A 25,185-nucleotide genomic window follows, 5' to 3' on the forward strand; every position below is an offset into this window, starting at 1 on the left:
AGCTTGAAAATCCCTTTAACTTCCAATACGTTTGGAGCAAAGTAAACTTTCCAAATGTATCCACAAACTTGAGGCCAAACAAACCATTTCAATGTCTCCAATAAATCTATGGTGCTCTTCTTATTTCACAGCTATACAGGACCAGGATAGAGGCCAGTGCAGGCATCATCCTTCAGCCCAGATACAAATTTTGTATGCTTCATTTAGCCAGAGGATGATACATGAGAAGCAAAAACATTGTTCCACCAGCATGCATGTTAGTGATATTTTGTTTAACAGAAAAATATGTTTTACAAAAAAGCTGTGAAGGTTAACAGCTCCTGAAAATTTTTGATATTAAAAATAAAATGTTGACTTGTGACCAAATAAATGCCAAAAAGTGCAGTCACTAGAAAATAAAATGTATTTATTGGTTGTTATTGCTGTTAGGTCACATTAAAAAGATGCCTGAATTTAAATTAGCCTCATTTTTTCCTCCCCCCCCCCTCCCACCTCCCTCCTCCACTCAGTAACAACATCTGTAAATTGAGCTACTCAAAATGAATCCTAATTGCTCATCTGAAAGGGACCATGATTGGATGCTTGAATTTCTTTATATAGGAATGAGTCACAATTCCTCCGCTTGAATGACAAACAATTTTCGCTGGCAAATGATGCCATGTGCCTCATAGAGTAAAACTAAGAATAGGTCCTGTTTTCCTACACGTGCACAAAACAAGCACTCAGTCGTATGCATCAGGTAAAATGTGAAAAAGAAGTCGTGAGTAAATTTCAGACTTTTTGTGATCACGCATACCAAACACGGGCAATTAAAACAACACATTCTTTCTCTGAACATTGTTTTTACGCAAACAATGTGCAAAAAAAAATGTAAACTTCAACTCACTCGACATTACCACCATGTGCACATGTTGGCCTTTTTAATGATGTGAAAAAACACTGAAGTGAGCTCCTGCAGACTGCAATACATTCTTCCCCAAATGAGAGCTGAAATGCTATAGGCAATTAGAAGAGTCTCTTGAATTTCCTTGAAATGAAGTGCTAAATGGAACGTGGTCAGACTGACAAGTCTGCTCTCCTTCTCACTGAGGTTCTCTGTCTTCCTGCAGCCCTTCATGCAGAGGGGAAAGGTATACACGTCTCTTTTTACCAAATCAAGAGTCAATGCATGTAAGCCCTGTGGTGATTTTCCTTAATTATGCTTCAGGGTGATTTGCAAGGTGGATGACACAATGAGGACATGATGTCAGTCAAATGATATCCTAACAATTTTTCCCCTGCTTGTTCAGACTTACATGCGTACTGTACTGTATCTGACTTCTGTGAGGGAGTCAGCATTTTCCTTGTGTGGAATGAGTCAAGAAAAACTGCATATGCACATAATCTTTCTTCCCGTTCACATTTCAAAGGCTTTAAATCCAGAAACAGAGTATGAGCGCTGACCTCTGGGGAAACTAGGTCATGATCCCCTTGTCTGCAGAGCTGCACTGAGGCCATTATATCACTACATCTAGTCCAACGGAAGTCTCGAGAAGAAACAAAAGACTGGCTCATGTTTCGTAACACGTTGCCACAGTACAAATGCAATCACGCAAAATGGAAAATTACAACTGATTCTTTTGCTCTCTCGTAAATGAATGAGCTCAAACGTATTATCTTAACTGATGTTTGTGCTCTTGGATCAGGTTGTTGACACACTCAGGACACACTGCTGGTTCCCATGCCCTGCGGAAATAATCAGGGTCAGTATGACCTGGCAAAGGGTTCAAAGGTCAGCAAGTCGGACAGAACACTGCCCTGAAGTTTTCCTCAGGTAATTAAAAGACACAAAATCTTTGTTTTGGGAAGTGTTTCCTAAAAATCTCATTTTAACTTTCTTCACCAACAGCAATTCATTGTTTTATATTATTACTAATTTATTTTAAAGGGGAAGCAGTAGGACAGGTCCATCGACATTTTATGAAATGATTTTCAGTAAATGAATAACCTTTGACATTTATCCCTTAACTCTGTGCTGAATTTAGCTGGATGTGCCCTGCGTGACTTCACAGCCTTGCATTTATCTACTGTACAGGCCATTATTACCAGACAGGTATAACAGACAGGTGGTGTGTGATGAGGAGGACACATTGGGACACACTGTTGTTGGTGGTGCACACCTCAACAATGCAGTGGTGACATGAAACTAAAAAACTATGACAAACAGATAAAAAAAAAATCAAAAGCGCTATATCTTATTTTAACATACAGTGTACCTCAGCAGAAAATATATTATAATGTATATATAACATACATGCATCATATAAATACTCAAAGTACTTTATATAGAGGAAAGTATTTGTTTTTTGAATTTTTTTAGAGGCACCAACATAGAGAGGCTTTAATATAATTGTATCATTTGTATGTACCTTTCCTCAGCTGCCCTTCAGCTAATGGTTTGCATGAATTGATCAAATTATGCTAAATGGTAGAAAGTGAAGGTACCACATGCTCGCCTTCTTCTCTGGATGTGTGCACCATGCAGGAACAGAATTTCAGAAAAGTATTGTTTACAAAAATGGTCAAAAAGGACAAAGAAAGTAATCTGTTGTTATTCAAATCTATGGTCAACACATCCAAAGCATAATTCAAAGTTTAAATGTTTTTCTAAATCATCTAAGTGGAAAAAAAAAAAAGCTTCAGTTCTATGATGCAGATGATTTCATTGCACTACATAAAAATGAATATTTAGTGTCCATCTCATTACTTTCCTCATTACAAAGTCATTCTGATCACATCTCAAATACGGTCTACATGTGCTTAAATGTCTAAAGCAGACGTTTTTTTTAATTTGATTTTAATTGAGGTGTATAGCTGTTCACTGAGTTTATAGTCCAACAGCTGGCTGCTGGAAACTAGAAAATCTGAAAGTCTATCAACTCAGAATCATTTAATAAATAAATAAAAACCTGAAATATCATTCAATTTGCTTCTTCTGTGCAATGCTGTGTATTATTTAAACAAAATTAATTTTTTTAATTGCTTGATGTATAACCAAACAGTCAAGTGGTGAACAAAAAAGCACCAACATCCTAACCATAATGTTGTTCACTGTAGGTTTTCCTGTCCACCTTTATTTATAACTTATTTCCTCATAGACTTTTACACGGTCTCTTTCTCTATTCCAAGTCCCATGTTGTCCTCTATGAACTGCAGCTTTAGTTTCAGATTTTAAAGTTTATCTCCTTTATTTTTACTAACAGACATGATGTATATATAAACAGGTAAAACTGTCACTGGTATTGTGTAGAAAGTGTTGTGAAGGACTAACTTCTTTTATTTAGGTTTTGCTGTTGTGGGCTGGTACAGATTAGACATATTTCTGATGCTTAAGTTTTTTTAGGCTTTCCAGTGGAAACCGCTTGCACTTTGTATGTCTGGTTTGCATTTGAAATTCATTAGTAGTTATGTACAATTGTATTTACAGAAGGACTTGTGAAGGGGTTGTAGATTGTGCAAATCACTGATTTAATAGTTTATGAATGCCAGTATAGATATGTAGAGACTAGAAGCATGTAACTTCATGCTACTGTATGTTATATATGGTAATTATGAAACTGATTTAATGATGTATAAATCAGGACTAATGATGTTTTAAAAGGTCATGATACTTTTTAAACTGTAAAAAGTTTGAATGCACAGGCACAGGAAGTGACTGCTCAAACTGATTAAACTGTAATAGCCTGAGGAGACTGTGCTTTCAGTATAAAAAAAAAATCAGTGCATGGAAAAATTTGACACGAGTAAATCAGGATGAAAATGATGCAGCTACAAAATGTCATTCATATTTATCATGCCCTTTGTTGTTTAAAACTGACCAGTGTCCTTGAGAATCAATCAATATAGGGCATAAGAACATATATAATGAGTGCAGGAACTATATGTGCTGTACAGTATGTTTCACTTTCCTGCCCATACCAGCTGTGAATAGTTTGCTCAGAAGTGTGAAATAAACCTCAAACGGGTGCAAAACAGTCAGTAAGTGACACTGGAAAGATGCAGTTCTTTAACTTTGAAATTCACCGTTTAAATTACATCACACACCAGGGGCTTGGTTGACTGTTTTCAAACTGTAACTTGGAAAGAGGTTTTTTCACTTTTTGGGAGGGATTTATCTGTCCAAGGTCACAGAAATATCACATGCTGAGTCTGTTGTGAGATGATTTTCGGTTTAAATTAGCACAGCCCTCAGCAGTTCTTTTGTTGTCCCGCGCTTTACTCAAATCAGGCATCATTTCTGCGGAGCAAACCGAAAGCCAAATTATCTTATCTACCTTTCATCTTCCAAATTTTTTTTTTTTCATCTGCATCACATTTTATTTGAGATTAAAGTAGGGCTGCGTCTTTGTGCAGCACTAATTGCCATAGAGCTTCAGTAATTAAAGGACAATAAAGCCTTAGTAGTAATTAGTTTCTCTTGTTTGGTTGCTAGCCCATCAATTGTGCTTCAATAATACTGATCATTAGCATGCGCCTGGGCAGTGAGGGATGCTGGGAAAGGAGCCCTGCGCACACAGCACTCCACATTCCATTCCCATGAAGCCATGGCACCGAGCCACGTGGTTAACCCCCTGTGTGCCGGGCCGGGGAAAGTGGCAGGACGTGCCTACCAGTGAGGGCCCGCACTGTAAAATAGAGAGAGGCTGCACTGGACCATAATAGACCTTGCTGAAATAATAACCCGCTTTTTGAGTTCCAGAAGGTCGGGAACATAAGAACCCACAGCAGCAGTGGGCAGATGCTGCTGTCATGGTTTGTGTGAAAACAATTGTACTCTTCTCTGTGTTACGTGTTCCTTTATCCACATCCAGGTTCAGCTAATGAAAGCCTGTCTGCAACGCTATTAAAGAGTGATAAAGAGTCTGTGTTATCACCATTTTACTGCAGATGCGTCCTAAAAACAGATACAATTGGGTATCTTTTAAACAGAACAGCATCGGGAGGCTGAACAACATTTCTGTGCAGGCAGGGTGTATAGATTGTGCTGTAAACTGTGGCATAGTAATAACGCTCGGCAGCAGAAAATGTGCTCTGTTCTGTACTTTGCCTTGACATGATTGAAAGACAATGGTCCCATGGATAGGCCATTTCAACATCAAATGTGCATGCACATCACAGGGCAAGGGTGTGCTATCCATCACATTCAGTGAGCTGTCAGAGGCAGCTCTCACATCCCCGGCTTCTCTCAGCACACATTTGCAACTGTACGCCAATACAAGATTAAACCTTCTTGTACATATTCCACCCTGAGCATACTGTATCTTACATACTGTAGAAAGTGCTGATAGTTACAAGTGTGCTGCTTTGCATTGTTATTGTTTGCTGTTCACTTTTTTTTTTTTGCAATTTGCGTATTTATTTTGCAATTCTTTTTTTTCAAAATAATGGTAAAACTTCAAATACATGAATTACTGGTGAGCTAAACAACTTTGATTATTAAAACTGATTTCATCCCTGTAAAACATTGGATTAAAATACTTATGTCCCTTTGTTTTGATCTATTCATAGGCATTACAGTAAAGAGAGGAGTACAGAGGCCCATCCAAGTGCTGCTTTGGACCTGATGAGCTTTGTATAATAACCTCGACATTAAACACAAGGAATTCTGGTTGCAAATCAAATTTTAAGTTGTATTTATATAGCCTAATATCAAGTTCCTCGGGGAGCTTTACAATCTGCACAGCCAATGAAACATAAAAATATATAAAAACATGGTCGAACTACAGAGACTCTGTACAACCTCCTCCCATCCGCCTTGGCACAATAACCCAAATGGAAGCCTTTATGAAGCACTGATGGAAGCAGAGTGCGCTTTATAATGCACGGCCGTGCACACTACTACATTTCCAGCTAATCAGAAGCGCGCAGTTGCAGAAAGGAGAGCGGTTGCCAAGGCAGCCACCAATCTCCCCTCCCCCTTCTCCCTCCGTTCCTCTTTCCCGTTTATTATCGGCAGAGGTCGCATGGCAGAGGGAAGTCCAACCACTTCTGTACTGGAACCAATGCAAGAATATGCACCTCCACAACAAAGCCTGTATGGAGTCCTGAGAGCAGTGGGGAAACAGAGGCTGCAGATTTAAGAGCTGCTGTTTCAGCCGTGAAAATATCTAATAAGACAGGATCTAAGTTGGAGGTTTGCATTATTTTGCCAACACGTGCGTATCCATGAATTTTGTACTCTACGTTTTGAGTGAGTGAGTGTTTCGCATCCTGGTGCGGGGCTCTGAGGACGACTGCGCATCACCAGAGTTGGTGCCGAAGTTCGGCCGCGAACGGATGTTGAGGGAAGAGTGTACCGAGTAAAACTCCCCCACTTCTTTTTGTCTCTCCCGCTTTGGCGTTGTGTTTGCTAAGACAACAGTGAGTCAAAGACGCTGAAAGTGATTTCATGCCTTCAGTCTCGCACAACCTGAGATGGACGTGAGATTTTATCCTGCGCCCCCGGCAAATGTGGGTTCATGCTCCCTACCGACTGATCCAAGTTGCCTGAGCTCGTTGGACTATTACCACTCGAACAAGGTAAATAGCACTCTGCGTAGCCCCGTGCACTGAATTTGTGAAGGTCTCACCTGTCTTTTTATGAACCTATTCTGCCTGCAATGTTCACGCAATGCAAACGCATGTTTTGGACGCGTTTTATTCGCAGGCGCTCACACAGCTACACACTCTTTAAAAAATGTCAAGTGTCAGCAAATAAAGTAAGTAAAGGATGGACTGGTTTTAACTTAGTCTGGAACAAGACAGAGAATTAGTATTAAATTAGACTAAAGCTTGTAATCTTAAAATGTTCTATGTTAAAAGAAAATGTGTAGTTCAACTTTTTTTTTTTTTTTTTACCCTGCAGGCATAATAGTTGTTGTGTTATTTCCTCGGTGAGATCGTGCAGTTGTGTTTTACACAAAGCTGGTATTAAGTGTCTCACCCGATGTGGAATACCAGGGGCTGTATAGAATCCATACTGCCCCACTCTGCTCTCTGATCCAATACTATCCTCCCTCTCAATGATTTCTTATGACTGACATGGTTTTCCGCTGGGAGTTCAACGATTAAATGGATGTGTGCCAGTAATGTACTGTTAATTACTTTGTAACGAGAAACCACAAGAGTCTGGCTGCTACAAGTATCACTCTTTTCTCTGCCTCAGTTTTGACACCCCGCGGCTTTTGGCATGACCTGCACTGACTCCATTGAAGGAGCGCAAGTGGCATTTAAAACTACATTATATATGGGTATTTTTTTTTTAGTCTGACATTTTCCTAAATAAATAAATGAATCAGCCCTTGCTAAAAAACAAAACAACAACTAGTTTTTATCCTGTTGTAAAAATCAGAAAGACAGAGGAGCACTGAAAATCTAAATGTATCCTACCATAAGAGATTAAGACACCACAGAGGGAGATAAGATCACAGGGAAAGTACTAATTAGTACCACAAACAGCAAATATGCCCTGTGGAAAAACTAGGAAAACTATTTAAAACTGTTTAATTAACAGACTTACAGCTTCCACTAGTGTTAACAGCATGCACCTGCAATCCCTGAATTAGAGTTTGTTGTTGTCACTTACCATGGTTATATGACAAATTGTCACGGCTCAGGATGTTGACCCGCTGCTTCAGTTCTTATGAGATAAAGATGGTTTGGAGTACTTTCTGACTCAGATATTCAGGTGTGACAATGATGGGAATATTATAGAAGACAGTTGGGGATGTTTGTCTTTTACTGTATGTGTGTGTGTGTGTGTGTGTGTGGGGGGGGGGGTGTCAATGGAAAATCTCTGTGAGTCAACGGAACATTTCAGTAATCAACTGAAAAGATCATCTCCCTGCTGAGATCTTAAAAAAATAATGCTACAATCATCTTTGTTTAGGTTTGGTTGCACAAAGCTAGTTCAAGTGAAAAAGACAGATAATGAGGACACACGATCACAAATGAAATAAGGTTCATATAAAACCTTAACTGATAAGGCAGGTTTACACCTGTGACACACAAATGGGCTCATATAACTGTCTCCTCTGCACAGGCTATCTTTTTGTAGGTCACATGAATTAGGATCATCCTCCATGCGGATAATCCTAAAAATATGCTGATATCCAAACACTGCATGAATCCTGGAAACAAAGCCACTAGATATTAAATGATGTAAAAAGCTTTCATGAGGGAGAAAGTGACACCAATGACTGTCACTGATACAAAAGTGTGGCGCCCCTCAAAATTACAAGTGTTCATTTGAATTATTGAACCCCCCCTGATCCCTTTACTTCGGGTTCTTTCCACAAGGGGAGGTATAATTTGCTATCATCATGTGTAACACTAACTACCTTCACTAGCAATGCAAATGAGGCTGGGACCAGCGGGGATCATTTGGTGTCCTGTTAACACAGTGCACGAGGTCAAGTTCCTCCCCTCAAAGCTTGTCAAACTGACTGTGGCATAAAATAGACATCTGATTTGTTATAGGTACTGTATCTACAGATCACATCTGCCTGCTACTAATCTTCTCTGACAGCTTTGGTTGGCCAGTTTCAAATTCTGCCCAGGTCTCTTTCTTAAGCAGCAGGGAGGCAAAAGGCTAATCATGGCATTGAGGTCAATTGTCTCTAAGAGCTCACTTTGCATATGTGTGTGGATATTTTGCTTTCTGAATTTGTTGGCTTCCAGTTTAGCTTTAGTATATTCTGTTGGGATAACATTATTGGAAAAGACTCAACATAATTTGAATAAAAAGGAGCACCAGATGAGATTTACCACCATTATCCTTCTTTGGCTGCTCCAGTATCATGAAAAAAAGGCAATTTACAGTCTGAGAAAACATTTCTCCTTTTATCGCTGTGAAATTATTAGCGTGTTAATCCGAGTCACACGCAAGTTTAATTGGATAAAAATGAGCAAGTGCTTGTTTCTTTCTTGCTTTATAGTCTGTTTATTTGCAAACCTGTTTTTGTGTGCTGTGACTCACTTTGGATGCTGTGCGCGGACACGAGCCGAGTTTGAGTAATTAGCAAGTTCATGCGACTTCCAGGGAACACGTGCTGCTGTCACGCTCTCAACCTCCGTCCCACCACTCATTTGGAGCTGCAGCTTGTTTCATTCATAATTGTTCATGTTAGATTTGTAGTGCTTCTTGAATTAATCTGTCTTTCACCTTGTTGATAATTACTCCTATTACCAATCACTGCATACTGTAGCAGTGCTGATGATCAACAATAACTTCTCTAACGCTGGAAATGTGAAATTTCTTCGAGATTTGAAAACAGTTGTTTGTCATCAATTATTCTGGTAGCTGAATCAGCATGTGCCAATACTGTATTTACTGAAACAGATTGCATTGTAAAACAGATAAAAAGGTAAGAATGAAAAAAAAAGGAGAGATGCATAAAATGAGCACAGAAGGTACTGCAAGTGCAGATGAAGATGCTTTAAAAAGATCTATAAATAACCCTGAAGATGTCTACTCCAATGCTGTCAATACTCATTTTTTTTTCACTGTGAGTGTCTTTTATTACGGTGGTGGTCTCCCAAAGCCAAGGAAAAATTACACAAAATATTATCATAATAACAGCTTTGTGGTCTGATGCTGATATGAAACTGTACCATGTTTTAATTCTGTCAGCTGGCTGCATGGCACACACATTACTCATACACAGTGCAAATGCTGTGCTAATTTGCAATTTATGTATGGTAGTAAACATGGAAAGTAAACAGATACATATTGTCTTATACAACATGTCCAGCTGTAATTGCGCTGTGGCTTTTCGTGTGTCCAGTGCTTTTAGTTTGCTCTGTGAAATGGGAACACAGTGTCTGCTCCTTTATTTGAATACCTTAATCAAACAGTGCTGACTGCTGCTAGTGCTGCTGCTGCTGGGGTGAGGTGCTTACAGTACAGCAATAGCACAGAGTGCAGGGAGAGTAGGGCCTGTGTTTATACAATCAGGCCCCACCCAGCTCATATATCCTCCCAACAACTGATAGCTGCTTAGATAGGGCATGACTGAAGAGCTGGCTTTGTTAGTTGGTGGTCTCTGCCTCAGATAAGCTGGGGAATGATGTGCTCCATTTGAATACCTTATCCGAGATTTATTTTTTATTACAGGACTGCCTTGTGTATGCTGTGTGAAGGTTTGATTACTTTGCATGGGAGGACTCTGAGTTTCCATCAAGTGATCAACCTCTAGAGAAACAAGCTCCTGAATAAACAAACACATCTTTATTGGTAGGTTTGGCCAAATGTACAAAGGTTATATTTATAACTTTGAATTCTTAAACCTGGCTGGCAAATTAAACAGTCCCTGCAATGCTGGCTGTAATATATGTTCATGCTGAGTGGTGCTTTCACTATTAGCTAATGACAAAGTCTGTGGTATGTGACAGAGAGGCAGAAAGAGAGAATCAAAGGATGAGTGAGAGTCAAATGGGTTGAAGTAATCAGTGCCCCAGTATGGGGACACTGTGAGTGTGTGTGTGTGTGTGTGTGTGTGTGTGTGTGTGTGTGTGTGTGTGTGTGTGTGTGTGTGTGTGTGTGTGTGTGTGTGTGTGTGTGTGTGTGTGTGTGTGTGTGCCCGTGCATGCTAACTCTGGGCCATTCAAGCGTTTTGCTGACTACGGAATCACAATCACAATTGCTTTCATAGCCCTGTGCAGAGGAAGGCCATGCATACCACAGTAACGGCCGGTGACACACAGCGAGCAGGGGCAGAGCAAAAACAGCCACTAAATCATATTCTCTCTGTCCCGAAACATGGAGGAGATTTTAATAGGGATTCCGACCATTTGAAATAATTTCAATATAAATGGAATTGGCTCCGACACTGTGCCATATACCAGCTCTGTGATTCAGCCAGAGATTTCTTGCCTTGTAATTCTTTTTTTTTTTTTTTACGTCGGAGACTCTGTCTTAAAAGTCCTTTCCCCAACCAACCATGAGGTGTCTACATCAGTTTTGTTTTTGTTCTTTTTTGTAACTTTGTTTCAGAAATTTTTGGAGATCAGAGCTGATGGATATAGACAGCCAAACATGATTATTGATAAAAGGGATTGAGACAAAGGATCATATATAGCTTTTTTTTTCACCATTTAAATGCCTCGTGTCTCTTTGTCTGGCCTTTAAATGCAGTGGTTGTGTTTGATGTAGGTTATGAGACTATATGAATGTGTGTGTGGTAGTGGTGGGGGTGGGGGGCTACCCACGTGCTAATTATTGGCCGTGGCAGTACTAAGCTACTTTCTCGTTGGTGGGTACCAGTGCATCCCCCTCAGCGTCTGTTACCATAATTAAGACCAGCCGCCCCACTGTAGTGTGCTTACATTAGTCAGCCCGGGCCTTCCCATGGGGCAGTGCGATGGCATTCTTATTCTTACAGCAGAAGAAGAAAGAAAAAGAAACAGAACCAGCACCTGCTGCAGAGTAGGCCCCTGGGTGTTTAGTTAAATGTTGATTATGTTTGCTAATGGCTGCAAACACTCAGAAGAGATGTAGGGTTGCAGTGTGGTCTGTTTATTCATCTATCTTCTGTCTATCGATCTATCGATCGATCGATCTATCTTGTACAAATTCCACATATTCTCCAGTTTTGTGAGAACCTTCTGCTTCACTTTGTTTTACATCACTCTAAATGTGCATTTTTGGCCTTTCTAACTCAGCAGTTAGAGCAGGTTGTTCACTAACCCCAGGGTTGGCAGTTCAGTCCCCATCTCCTCATGTCCACATGTCGACATGTCTTTGACCAACACACTGAACCCCATGTTGCCTCTGATGGTCAGGCCAATCGTGTGTATGAATGTACTTTAATTAGTAGATGTTACATATATGTATGCATGTATGCACATATCTACCTACTATGTATGTATGCATGGAGGAGGCTGAAAGCTGGACAAACATTCCCAGTTGTCTCAGCTTCCTGAGGTATGTCCTGTGCAAACACCATGGGGCATGATATAAGGTCCTTGCCAGCGATTGAAGGCTCTTTCCCTCCCTTGTTTTCACTGAATATCCTTCACAAATATTATCAGCCTGGTGTCAGTGCCATATTTGCATTGTGGCCTAAAGGGACAGTGCCTATAGGAAGGGTCAGTTAATGGTCCAAACCCAGATTAACATGCTAACAGTACATACAGACTGCAATGTACTGAAACCTTCTAGTGAAAAGTTTAACCAAACATTTTGATCAGTGTGGAGTCATCTCATTCACGGGAGGTAGAATTTTCAATTAAAATGATAGACGTTTCAGGTTGCTGTTCACCATCAGATATTTGATTTATAATCTGAGCACCGGTGTCTTTCATGAATTCTAACTGTACTGTGAGAGTCAGTTTCCACTTAATGAAGACAGTTGATAAATCCATACGATCCAGAATTCACTCTCTTTTCCTCTTTTCCCAACTGTGACTGTCTCCCCCGTCCCTTGTCTGTCAGGAGCATGTATTTATTAAGTGTGAGATATTTAGCAGGCAGATGTAATTGCTTGTGCAAGGCTGTAATCGTCTGCGTCCAATTCAGTCAGCAGACTGCGGGAGCCCACAGAGCCACCGAGGTAATCAAACTGTGGCTCATTCTTCCTCCCTGAGAGCTAATGATGAGCTCCATGATCATTTACAATGGGCAGAGAGTGAAGTGTGACAGAAAGTACAGAGTGGTAATAACATGGTTTTAGTTTTTCAGTGCTATTTGTTTAGTTTAAGTAATGGGAATTGGAGAAAAAGGGGAAAGTTGCTAAGAGTTAGTGGGAGATAAATGACTAGAGATAGATGTTGAAGAAAATAGAAAGTAGAGATTAGAGGAGGCTTGTGGATTGAGAAAAGGGAGGGAAAGCCAGAGAAAGAGGCCCTGTCTTTGTGTTGTCGACCTATTTAATCTCAAACTGGCCACAAGCCATGCCGATGAGTGATGTCGCTAAGAAAAACAAACAGAGAAAAGAAAAGTAGGATTTTGGAAGTTATGACATATGGTCAATGGTGTTATGCTATTGGGGACTCCGTCTGTCTCTTAACTAGACTTCAGCAGTCTCATAGCAGCTCAGAAGACTTGTTAACACACAGGAAAGGGAAACTTGAGCACATCTTTTTATAGAATAGCTAATAACACAGTAGACAGTAGTGAAAAACCATAGCCTAAAGCAGCACTTACTGGCACAACCCACGTGAACCCAGCAAGTATATATGAAGGTGTATGCTTATGCATGCATGCTTTTGTGTTTCTGTTGCCAGCACGTCGGCAACAGTGGAAGAAGTATTCAGGCCCTTCAGAAAAGTAGGCAAACATTTCCTGAAAAGTAAAAGTAATGACAAATAATAAGTCTTGAATGTAAAAGTACTCATAGAGCAGCATATATGCCCTGTCACTGTTTTATTGCCATATCGTGTATTATATTGTTAGATTATTACTACTACTAATATTACCAGTATTTTTTCTATTGCCAGTTCAGTGATTTAAAATCAAGGCAAAGGATAAAGAGGCATAGTGGCTGTTTTATTTTAAAACAAGGCCATTGTTTGTAATATAATTTTTTTTTAATCTTAGTAATTGACTTAGGCTACGTCTACAGTAGTTTTTTGTTTTAAGGAAAACTATCTCTGTCAGCACAAGTGTTTTAGCAATTTCTCCCGGCTAATCTCCATCCATACTAACACGCCTGAACCGCATATTACACGGCCATTTAAATACACTGAGCATACCACTCACAACTGGTGATAGACCGCATTTGAGTCATGAGAAGTGAGATGGTCAGTGTTGGAGTAGGTCACAGAATCTGCTGGGTCACCAAACACTGGTTGTCACACATCGCTGGAGTCAAAGCTGGAGTCAGTAGCCAGCATAATAAAATGCATTTTATAATGCAGAATTTAACTGCCCAACAGCTGCTGGCACAGACAACAAGGTCAGAAACACCTGTAATTTAATATCCATTTTGAATTAACCACTAGTAGTCAATGCTGATGTTTGTTTTCTTATGGAAAAAAGGTCATGTGATTTGGGGCGTGACAAATAAGGAAAGGACACTTTGGGATTAAGAAGACCTAACGGGAAGCGGACGAAGGTGTTTTTAAATGTGTCCATTTCTATATACAATCCCTGAGTTTTCGAACTAAAATGGGGTCACAACGTTCTTAAAAGTTTACTTTTAATGGGCTCAAAAATGACGCAAATAGAGCAAAAGTTGCACATTTTGAAACAAAACAAATTAGTGTGGCTGTAGCCCCAAAGGGTCAGTTCACCCAAATTACAAGCAAACAAAAAATTGTCATGAACCTCGAGAGGGATGAATTTATTTACCCAAGTCTTTCTGAAATGAAGTGTTGCTGTGAATTATTTTGAATGTAATTTTCTAAGTACTATAAAAGCCACAAATTTTAATTCCAGATAACTCCAATGTAATGGGGTGAAATAAGATATTTTTAGAGACATGTCTAAACACTTGACAAAAAAAACCTCTCTGCATCATGAAGTGTGAAAATATGTTCTTTCCAATTTGGATAACTTGATCCTTTAATTTTAAAGTTGATACCCAGACCATGCATGTTGCTTGTTGGGCTTTTGTACCTGTTGCTGTTTGACTGCAGCAACAGGTACAGTTCAGTCAGTTACTTTGCAAAGGCAATGGGAATGCCAGAAACAAGTGTTTGCAGCAGCAGGGCATGGAAAGGGAGTGAAACTGAGAGATGGTCATGTTTTATTAAGCCTGATAATGCAGCCTAATCTGTGGCTTGGGTTACACATTGCTTTGTGGGTAATTAGAGATCATGTCGTATGCCTGGCCTGCTGAATAATTGCACTCCGCCCTAATCCCCTCCTATCCGCCTTTCACCCGCCACCTCACTGCTTCTCTCCCTCACTTCTCTCTAAAAAAAAACAAAAAACGACAAGCTTCCAAAGGAGCTGGCCTCCTGTCATGGCAATGCACAAATACACAAACATGGCATTCATATTTTAGGTAGCTAGTCATCCGAAAGTTTCTACCTCACTTTAAGATACTTGGAAATGTGCTTATGTGCTCGGAATTCAATAAGAGGAAGTCGACAGTGGAGCACTTTGTGGTTTGCTTTGTGGAACTTGTTAGATGAATGACTAATGCCTCCTGGCAAGTGCCCCAGGTTTACTATTACCAAAACAATGGCACTTGATACAGAGCACCATAGCCTTGGTTTTCACACAGACAGGAGCTCAGGCTGCTGTTTTCTTTTGAACCCTAAATGCTGACTGCCCATTCATGCAACATCCCCCGAACACAGAGACGCACACAAAGGAAATTCTCAACTGACACAGTGACTTGTTGAAAAAAACAACAGGTTCTTTCATCACTCATTGTCCCCAATTTTTCCATTGTTAAAAACCGAAAAGCGTTTCCCTTTCACAGTATCTAGATTCAGCCATTATCATGTGTAAAACTGTAACCATGTTTTGACACACACGCACAGTTAAATACTCACTGGTCTCACTTGGAGCTTGACAGCAACTTCATTAAACGGTGTACATATTTCAGGTGGAAAATGATGCAATCTGGTACAGTTTTAGAGCAAAAGCATCAACTGCACTTCACCACAAGAAACTGTAGAGGGGCAAAGACTGCATGAAAAGCAGGTTTAGACTGTGACTGAATTCATACAGTGTTTCCCCTACAATTTCTGTCACGCCTTGTGGTTTGAGCCAAAAATCCCCATCACATGTAAGAATAAATGAAAGTGATAAAAAAAAAGCCACTGTATAAAAACAGTTTGCACTTATCTGTTTTGTATCTCAGTGATAGCTCATAAACACACACACACACACACACACACACACACACACACACACACACACACACACACACACACACACACACACACACACACACACACACACACACACACACACACACACACACACACACACACACACATGTGGCACTGAACTCATTAACCATTGCGACCTCTTCACACCATAGGAGGTCGTACCAATGATCATTTATTCAAGCACAGTGTATCATGGGGAGACGTGTTCACGTTGCTGTCATGTAGGAAACGAGCTTTCAGACATCTCATATATCATCAGGCAATGACTACATTTGCATAAAAAAATTATCAAAATGCAAAGCTGAGCTATCTCCAAAGTTTTCAAGTACCATGGTTATTGGCAGGACAAGAAGGCTTTTAAGAGTTGAGGTGGATAATAGCTACAGTCTCGTCTGTTCTCAGGCTGCATGTACTGTTGGTATTTTTATAGGTTCAAGCTGGTATCAAACCAGAGTTAAAAACAAGGCAAGAAAACCACAGTGAGGTTATTGAGGAGATAAATTGGGTGTAGACTCTTGAGGGCAGGCTTCAGCTCGAATCAGTTTTAGGTCTTGGGTGAACGTTGACCTCTTGTAGTACCAATGCAGTGGTTGTCAGTGAGTGGTGTCAGTCATTGAAATTTTGTTGTTACCATACACAACATGCTCACTTTTATTTTGATAGATCAAGAGGGTTTTAAAACATGTGCTACAGCCTCAATGGTTACTGGTTTAGTCCTCACTCAGTGGGGTAGTATAATAAACAGTTTTGGACAAGCGTTAATTTATTTTTTGGCTGGACTGATGGGGTAGTAAGTGAGTGATGAAGTTATGCCACATGACTGAGTTATAAAATGTACAGCCCTTGTTTCAAATTAAAAGCCCTGAATGTGTCCGGTCCAAGCAGCAACCAACAGTGACGTCACCTAGTGGTTGGTGACCCAACTGTTCGACGTAGCCATCTTGCCAGTTCGGAGTGGTTTGGAGGCAGAAGTGACCATATTTGGGCAAGCTGGGGGAAGCGAGAAGTGGATCTGACTTGATCTGATTGGAAACCCAAGGACACTATGCCCCGCCCACCAATTACGGAAGCCTGACTGCACCACAGGCATGTCAATCAAACAGACACACCCCCAAAAACATGCCTTTTTGAGACCTAATAAGAAGACCCATTTGACAGACCCAGAACTACGTCCACTTTTTATACAGTCTATGGTCCAGTCATATACTAGGTTCTGAGATAGTCTTGTTAACATCTAGATACCCTTCTGTAATACTGATGATACTGAAATTATCAACATTTCTTCTAGGCAGTATTTACATCCTCACAGTTAGACTGCTCATCTTAAGTTTTTCAATATGATTTATTGGTGGGCTTACACATGATGTTTTAGCCTTACAATGCAAGTTTGAGATACTAGTCTCAGAGAACCATAACTGCATAGTCGTGTCATCATCTGGGGACATTTGACAATTTTTTTTCTGTCAGTCATCTTTTCTCATTGATGAAACTGTCCATAAAGTCTAGACATGTTTTGGGACAACAGATGCTATTATTGGATGGCCACAATAACAAAAAAATCCCAAGTTGCCCAATTAAGACATTTAAGACAAACTTTGAACCACAGGACCACACACAGGGTCACGCACACTCACTCACTTTTACACCTCTAAATTCCCCACCACACACTCACACACACACACACACACACACACACACACACACACACACACACACACACACACACACACACACACACACACACACACACACACACACACACACACACACACACACACACACACACACTCCCCACATAGCTTTAAGGCATTTCATTTCCTCTCCTCCTATGACAACATCACAATATAATGGGACATGGTGTCATGTGACAACAGCAAGTACACGAGGCGATCAAATCGCCCTTTCTGTCTCTCTCTGGCTTGAAGGGCAGAACGGTCAGTCGTTACATAAACTAGGGTTGGTTCAATTACAGAAAAATGTGTCCTTGTCATGAGCAGAGTGATGAAGCACATCAGAAATAAGTTTGTTGTCTGCGCTCCTTCAGGAATTTGATTGAATAACTTGCTTTCTGTGCTTACGTCCATGGAGACACACTGTAGTGAGGCTCATATACTGGATTCAGGTTTGACTTAATTAAGATTTTATGTCAAATCTACGTGTTGGTGATTTAAAGAACCTGACCAGTTCAGAGGCCACAGATATAGAATTTGAGCACAAATTAAATCTTTATCAGATGTTTACACCTCTCTACCCCCCAGCTCAAGAGTGAACTATCTCCTAAACATTGAAACGAGTGCTATCCAGTGAAATCTGAACTCACCAACATTTGACCTTTAGCCTCTCTCATCCTGTTTGGTGTCCTTCAAAGTGATCTACGTTTTGTGAGTAGTTGAAGTTAAAGCACATTATATTACATTAAAGTATTATTTCTAAAACCCCTAAAAATATCCAAGGTTTCTATTATCACATTAACACAGCCAACACTTATGTCTCTGTGATTTTCTTTTTTTCAGGTATACAGAACTATTTCCAGCAATTTATTCTTCATCTCTGTGAACCTTGTTGTGGCTGACACTTGCTCCTGGTTTTCACCGTGTGCTCTGTCGCAGCGCCGTCGCACTGTTTTCAGATGTACCTGTAATTAAGTCATCTTGGAGCCTTGAGAGTGCCACTATAGTGCACTGAGCTGAGACCAATATGCCACTAATTGTCCTGAGTTTTAATTTCTAATGGAATGAGGGCCAGAGGGAACACTGCTTAATGAGATGCCGTTACTCTGTGTGTGTGTGTTTGCTTGAGTGTGTGTGTGTGTGTGTGTGTGTGTGTTGTGTGTGTGTGTGTGTGTGTGTGTGTGTGTGTGTGTGTGTGTGTGTGTGTGTGTGTGTGTGTGTGTGTGTGTGTGTGTGTGTGTGTGTGTGTGTGTGTGTGTGTGTGTGTGTGTGTGTGTGTGTGTGTGTGTGTGTGTGTGTGTGTGTGTGCTCTTTTATCTGTTTACTGTAACTGCTAGTGCCCTGGTGAATAGAGAAACGAGTGAGTGAAGCAAGATGTTCCGTTTTGATCTTGTTACCGCACTTTTGTTTATTCTACAAAGCACTCAGGATGTTTCTGTCTCTCCAAACTGTTAATTCACACATTATGAATGGTAAATATGCTTTAAAATAGGTAACGTAAGTGATTGTACATTGTACGGCACAATAAGCTTTTCAGAGATACCTACTGCCTGTTAACCAGACCGAGGAGAGCCCTCTCTTTGTAACTGTGACAGTGGAGACCCTTCCAAAAGTGAGAAGTGCTTTTGCCTTTGGCACTCAAGTTATTGCTCAGAAAGCACGGTTGTAGACTGGAACTGGAAAGGTTGTTTACATAGCCTTGGGAGTGTTTGTGTCATAATTTAGATTCCAGGCATTTCAACATCCAAATAAATCAGTTTAGACTTCTGGGGACAAGTAAACCTCCAGAAGAAGAAATGGACCAGCTGTGTTAAAAACGTGTTATATAGTTTTATCGCTGAAGCTCAAGCAATTTAGTTTTATACAGGCAAAGGGAGAGTCGAAGTTCACAAAACATGTGATTTAGTATTTTGATCATAGGGATGTTTATCTTTTATTTACCACATTTATATGTGTTGGACAATCCTCAGCATTTGTTGTCCTTTAGGTCTGTAATTTTAATGACATCACACACTCACAACAGTCATCCTGTCCTATAATGCTTTACACAAGCAAAAAGTCTGGCACCAGAAAGATAGAAACACTTTATGTGCACCCATGAAGACACGCCTTCATGAAGCTTTCAAACATTTAGTTGACTTCGCTGTAATTTTTCTACCTTATCGCTTTTGAGCGGAGTTTGCTTTTGCAACTGATTCAAGGCCCTTCCTCTTATTGTTTCAATATGTCAGAGCATTGTTTGAATGAGGTCAACCATTACCGATCTGGCCTGAGGCCAGCTTGACTTCAGCTGATTTAATTGAATCTACGACATGAGTCAAACTCAAACAAGCAGAGACTGCTTTGCCATGACAGCCTCATTACTCCACATTAAGAACTCATTTCACAATGCATTGTGACTCTGGGCTTGACAAATAGTGAAAAGGGATGAAATCAAATAAGTAAGTACATTTTGGAAGACTACTCTTAAGATGCTCTTGCTGAAAATGCTCAGGTACTGTACATATATTAGAAGAAAAGTCTTTCTGCTGTTTTGTATAAGTCAATGTGAATGCCTTCTGGGTTAAAGTGTTCCCATGTTTGCCATCTGCAGTAATGGAATGACATTCAATGCCATTTTCCCTCTTAAATGGAATTTTTGTCAAAGCGTTATGAATTCAACCTGCCTTGTCACTCAAGCCGCAGACATTGCTGAGAGGGGACAAAATATGCGAATGAAACCTTTCACTGCAGATTTTAGCTGTTAGCTGTGAGCAGACCAAATAATGACGCCTTTATCACGTCGACAGCACAACAAACAAAGGAGGCTTTCTTGTAACATACCAGAAGACGTGATATCGGGCAGTATAATGGCATACATTATGCACATAACCCATACACATCATTCATAGCATCACTACAGTGTGCTAGCTGCATTTCAGCATTTCATCAGCTCAAACCTCGACTAAATTTCTCAATTAAGCACGCATTCTTTGAGAGCAATTGGCAGCTTGGCCAGAGCTTGCGGGGAGAAAAAACAAAACAAAAAAAAACGTGCAGCAGGCTCAACGTGCCAGGGCCTCCCTCCGCAATAGGGAAGGAAATGTTGAGACTGCAAGAGCTGTGGAGTGGAGATATGGCAGTGTTTGCTTAGGGCTAGGTATCGGGCACAAAAACAAACATGGCTGCCCTTAATGAGTCTGTTTGCCTGCCAAAGGTAAAGACAGCTGTTGTCTCTTGCCACAATGGAACAGGCCTCAGTGACATGGAGCACAGAGGAGCACTCTCCGTCCCCATAGTAACGCTCACCTCGTGTGTACTCAAGAGGGAACTTATTAAGTCTTCTTTACAGATAAATAGTGAGTAAAATGTAAATTGTGAGGCCACACGGCACTTTCATGAGGTCTGACTGTGAAATGAAAAGGTTTATGAAGTCTTCAGAGCGCTAAAAGTGAAATTGCTTGTGGGAGTGTGAAACGGCCGCGCGCCGAGGTTCGACGTATCATAACTGCTGACATTAGCGAGTAAGAGTTGAGAAACTGCGGCTCGCTCTGTTTGATAAAGGAGAACACATGTTATTGGACTGTTTAAGAGGCGACACTTTGCCTTTTTGCATTTGTCTTTTGGGGCTGGAGAAAATCTCTCAAAAATCTCTTCCGGCATGAAGTGGCTTCTGAAAAAGACACTAATGCACAGAGATATAGGCAAAGTGGGGGGTACTGAAACCTCGAAAAGCACTTTTCTGCGTATGAGAAAATGAATACATTGGAGCTGTACCTGTCGAGGCAAATCAGCTCTGACAGCTTGCTGTACTCCACGGCTAATTTTAGAGTTAAGAATATGAGCGAGATGACTGCACAAGCGTTTCGTCGAGAGGAGAGACGGCAGTAAGACACTGTGAACATTAAAAGGTTCAACCGTCAATTGCATAAGGCAGGCTTCTATTCAGGCAAAGCCCTCCCGGCCCCCACTGCTTTCCTGGCATTGTTTACTGTACATGTTGAGCTACTGAATGGAAGACATTTGTTTCCATTATTATACCGGCCTCGAACAAAAGGAACGACTGCATCACAGATAAATTTAAACCTTTTATATTATATGGATGAGTATACTGTGTAAAGTCTTTGTTTTTAGTAAACCAAGCTTGTTAAACTTAGTTGCATATTAGATCAACAAAACAAAGACAATAACTGAGAAATATCTCATTAAAAAAAAAGAAGAAATTGTGTAGAACACCTGCACCTAATGCTTCTAATGACGAGGAAGAAGTTTGTTTTATATAAATATTGAACATCTATTATGTAACACCTACATTTCTGTGTGTAATACTTGGACATTTACATATATTGTAATCAATTTGGAAAATCGACATGTTTATTTTAGTGTTAAAAAGTGATTCAACAAACTTTGATCATATAAATCCATATTTGATATATTTGTACTCCATTGTTTCAGTATCTGGTTGATTTAGATTTACTTTCCTTATTAAGTTGGAGTAAATGAAACTTTAAAAAATAAAAAATAACAGTCTTGAATTAGGAGTTAGTCACTTCACAAAAGTAATGCCAGTCTTAGATTATGTTAAAAAAAAAGAAAAAAAGAAAAAAGATTACGGTGTTCTTTAAATCTTTAAAAGGTAGAGGGATTTATCTTTTTTTTCCCTCCATATTTTCACAAATGTTTGCTTTGTACTCTTTTACTGTCTTGTGAGAAACACATTTAAACTGTAATGAGATTGCGGTTGCCAGATAACTGTCAATGACAGCTGAAAAGTACATTTCCTGTTTCAAAGACTATTTCAAAGAAAGGTCACCTAACTTAGCCAAGCCAGTATTGTGACTGAGCTGAAAATGTGTCCGACCACATATTTGATGCCACAAGTCCTGCATGGTGTCTAATGATGTGACTGGGATTCACTGTCCCACATCTTTGCATTAACACCACACATTAGGTAGGTAGGTATTTGCTTTATTAATCCCCGAGGGGAATTTTTTTTCGCTACAGCAGCATACAGAAACAATAAGATAATAATAGAAATAATAGAATAAAATACTAGAATAGAATAGAATAATAGAAAAGCAATAAAATAGCAGTAAATAGCAGTAAAAAAATATAAATATAAAATATAAAATGCACAGTTTATACAGTACATTATATATCTATATATATATTATATACAAACAAACCAAGAACACAGTCAACATATATATATATGTATATAAATATACAGTACAGTATATATCTATATATATTATATACAAACAAACCAAGAAACACAGTCAACAGTGTTATTGTACTGTGATGGACTTTTCCAGAGGTGCTCCTAGCGTTGCTGCTGAGGCATGTTTTTTTTTTTTTTTTTTTTTTTAGGGGTGGGGGGGCAAATGGTGTTTGCTGCTTTGTGAGGCCGCATTAGGATGTGGAAAAGGTTCCTCGCCTTATGCAGAGTATGGCCTTATTAATTATATTTTTGTTTTCTCAGTGGCAGAAATTATGCTTTAGTTAATTGAATTATCTTTGGAGCAAACAAACCACTCAGACATGGCAAAGTAATGAATGAGATTTAAGACAAAAAGTAAAAGATGAGATGGACTAGGTAATATCATAAAACTTAGTGTTGGAACTCATCGTGCAGCATTAAGTGTCATTAATGAATCATGAATACAAGTTTTTTTTCCAGATGGTGTTCCTCCTACTGCTCTTTTAAGATTATGTCTGCTATTTTCACTTACAATGTTATCATCCTTTTGTCAGGGATATTTGGCTTTCTGCATGTCTCATTGGCTGTAATCTTTAAGCCCTTCTCCTATTTGTTTGCAGCAGTGGCTTTCAATTAAACTGCAGGTTCAGTTTCTTTAGAGATTTCGTTTTCGAGTGACTCCCCAGAGAGGGAGCGAAAGGAAATGGCTGAACACATCAGACACATTCATCTTCTTTGCTTAGTTACTTTGCAGGAGAAGATGGTGATGCCCATTTCCTCTGTCTAATGTGTTTGCTTTACACCCGATGCCAAGTGTCAACATCCAGCATCTTGACAGTCATTTTTCATTTGGAGCAGGTAGCCAGGTTGAATAAGCTCAGCACTGATTTTGCATTTTCCCTGTGATCAGCCACTTGTTGTTTTTAAGGTAGCAAACTTCTAACACGTTGAAGGTTAAAAGTGCTCTAGTTGGAGATTATTACTTAATAGCCTTGGCTGGTTGTTGATTGGGAATAAAAAGCCAATTAACATAATAGGATATGGGACATAATGACAGAATTAAATGAGTGTGACAGACACACAATAGGCCTGCTCTGTCATCGCCTTAGCCCAGCACGCTTATTAGAATTAATCTGGCCTGATTAAAAATGCAAATGGCTCAAAGTCATTGATGGAGTTTACATGTTTTTATAACATTTAACTGATTTAATTACATGGAAAATAAAATGGTGGGATGTACGATTAAATTTTTTTTCCCCGTTGTCACCCTCCTGACGATTGCCACAGAGAAATGAATATTCTCTCATGCCAGGAAGAGACGGTAATGGGATTAGTGCCCTCCCTGTCTCTGTTTCTCTCTCCATCTCTGCCTTTCAGGAGCTGATGGTTTGGCTCATCGAACCAAGAAGAGCTACTTTATTGTTATCACTGAAAACATTTTATCTTGGTCTTAGAAGCACCTAGTGTGTTTGTGTGGGCTGAGAGCTTCACAAAATGTAAAGAGTTTCCTCCTACAATGTATCATCTTTAAAGAGCAACATATAATTTATTTCCAAAGAAGAAAACACATTCTGATGCTTCCTGGTGTTGTTTTTCATACTTAAGCAGTCATGTAGAAGAAGGATCTTAATAGACATATTTAATTGTCTAAGGTGTAAAGGCATGCTGTACAGCCTGCGGGCAAGCTGTCAGTGTACATGACATAATTTGACATTTTCAGTTTGACTCCAGGAAGGTGTTTCTGCCAGACAGAAATGTATTATATAACAAGTAAAGTAACGTTTGTCACAGAATTTTTGCAACAAGAACCATTGTTGCGCATTTTGCTGCAACCTTGAGATTAAAATCTTTACAGTCATACAGTGTGTTGCAGCCAATGACCTGTTTGAATGAGAGTTCCTGTTTTCTGCCTTCACGTGTGTAAAGGTTTCAGTATATTTAGACAGTGTTCCTCTTGTACTATGAGCTTGTTACATGTGCAGATTAATAGTTGAGCTCACTTCAAACATGCTTGATGTTTTTGCACCTTTCAGTCGTGGTCGTAAAAACCTGCTCGCATGTGGTGGACATCCTGTGGGGGGAAGGAAATTGATTTTGCTGGTTTGTTTGTTCTAGACTGATGGGCGATATGCATCTGGTTTTGTTGTTGTTGTTGTTGTTTTTTTAATATATATATTTCTTCACTGGTCGTTTTATTGGTGTATTAACATGTTTTATGGTCATCACGACTTCACAGCTGTTTCAGATTAGCTTTATTTGAGCCAGTATTTGGCTTTTCCTCCCATCATAAAATGTCTATAATGTGCACAAGAGTGCGTTTGAAAGTGACAGAACGTTTTAAAATTTGATTCATATAAATGGGCCAGATGTTCTGTTTTGATGTTAATATGTCTGTGCCTCTGTTGCTCCGTTTCACAAGCACCTTGACTCACAACGTCATCAGCAATGCAGGTATTCAATGTGTAGTACAGAGACGTCAACATCAAGCGACGAAGGGATTTGAGATTGTGAACATGGCCGTGATAAAATCTT

The 25,185-nt window shown here is 39.8% G+C and overlaps 1 protein-coding gene across 2 annotated transcripts in view; it reads left to right on the forward strand.

Moving 5' to 3' along the window:
• Positions 1-5,975: 5,975 nt before the first annotated feature.
• The window catches only part of LOC138615428 (TOX high mobility group box family member 2-like), a 76,962-nt gene continuing 57,752 nt past the window's right edge, over positions 5,976-25,185 (forward strand). For both annotated transcript variants that reach the window (XM_069689072.1, XM_069689074.1), the window contains exon 1: positions 5,976-6,558. In XM_069689072.1, coding sequence (XP_069545173.1) covers positions 6,454-6,558 — 105 coding nt within the window. In that variant the 5' untranslated portion in view covers positions 5,976-6,453. The remainder of the gene's footprint in view (positions 6,559-25,185) is intronic.

This window comes from Brachyistius frenatus, unplaced genomic scaffold (genome assembly GCF_029030835.1).
Source record: "Brachyistius frenatus isolate BFR_SWC_R1_liver_20210118 unplaced genomic scaffold, ASM2903083v1 Contig_6, whole genome shotgun sequence".
NCBI lineage: Eukaryota > Metazoa > Chordata > Actinopteri > Embiotocidae > Brachyistius > Brachyistius frenatus.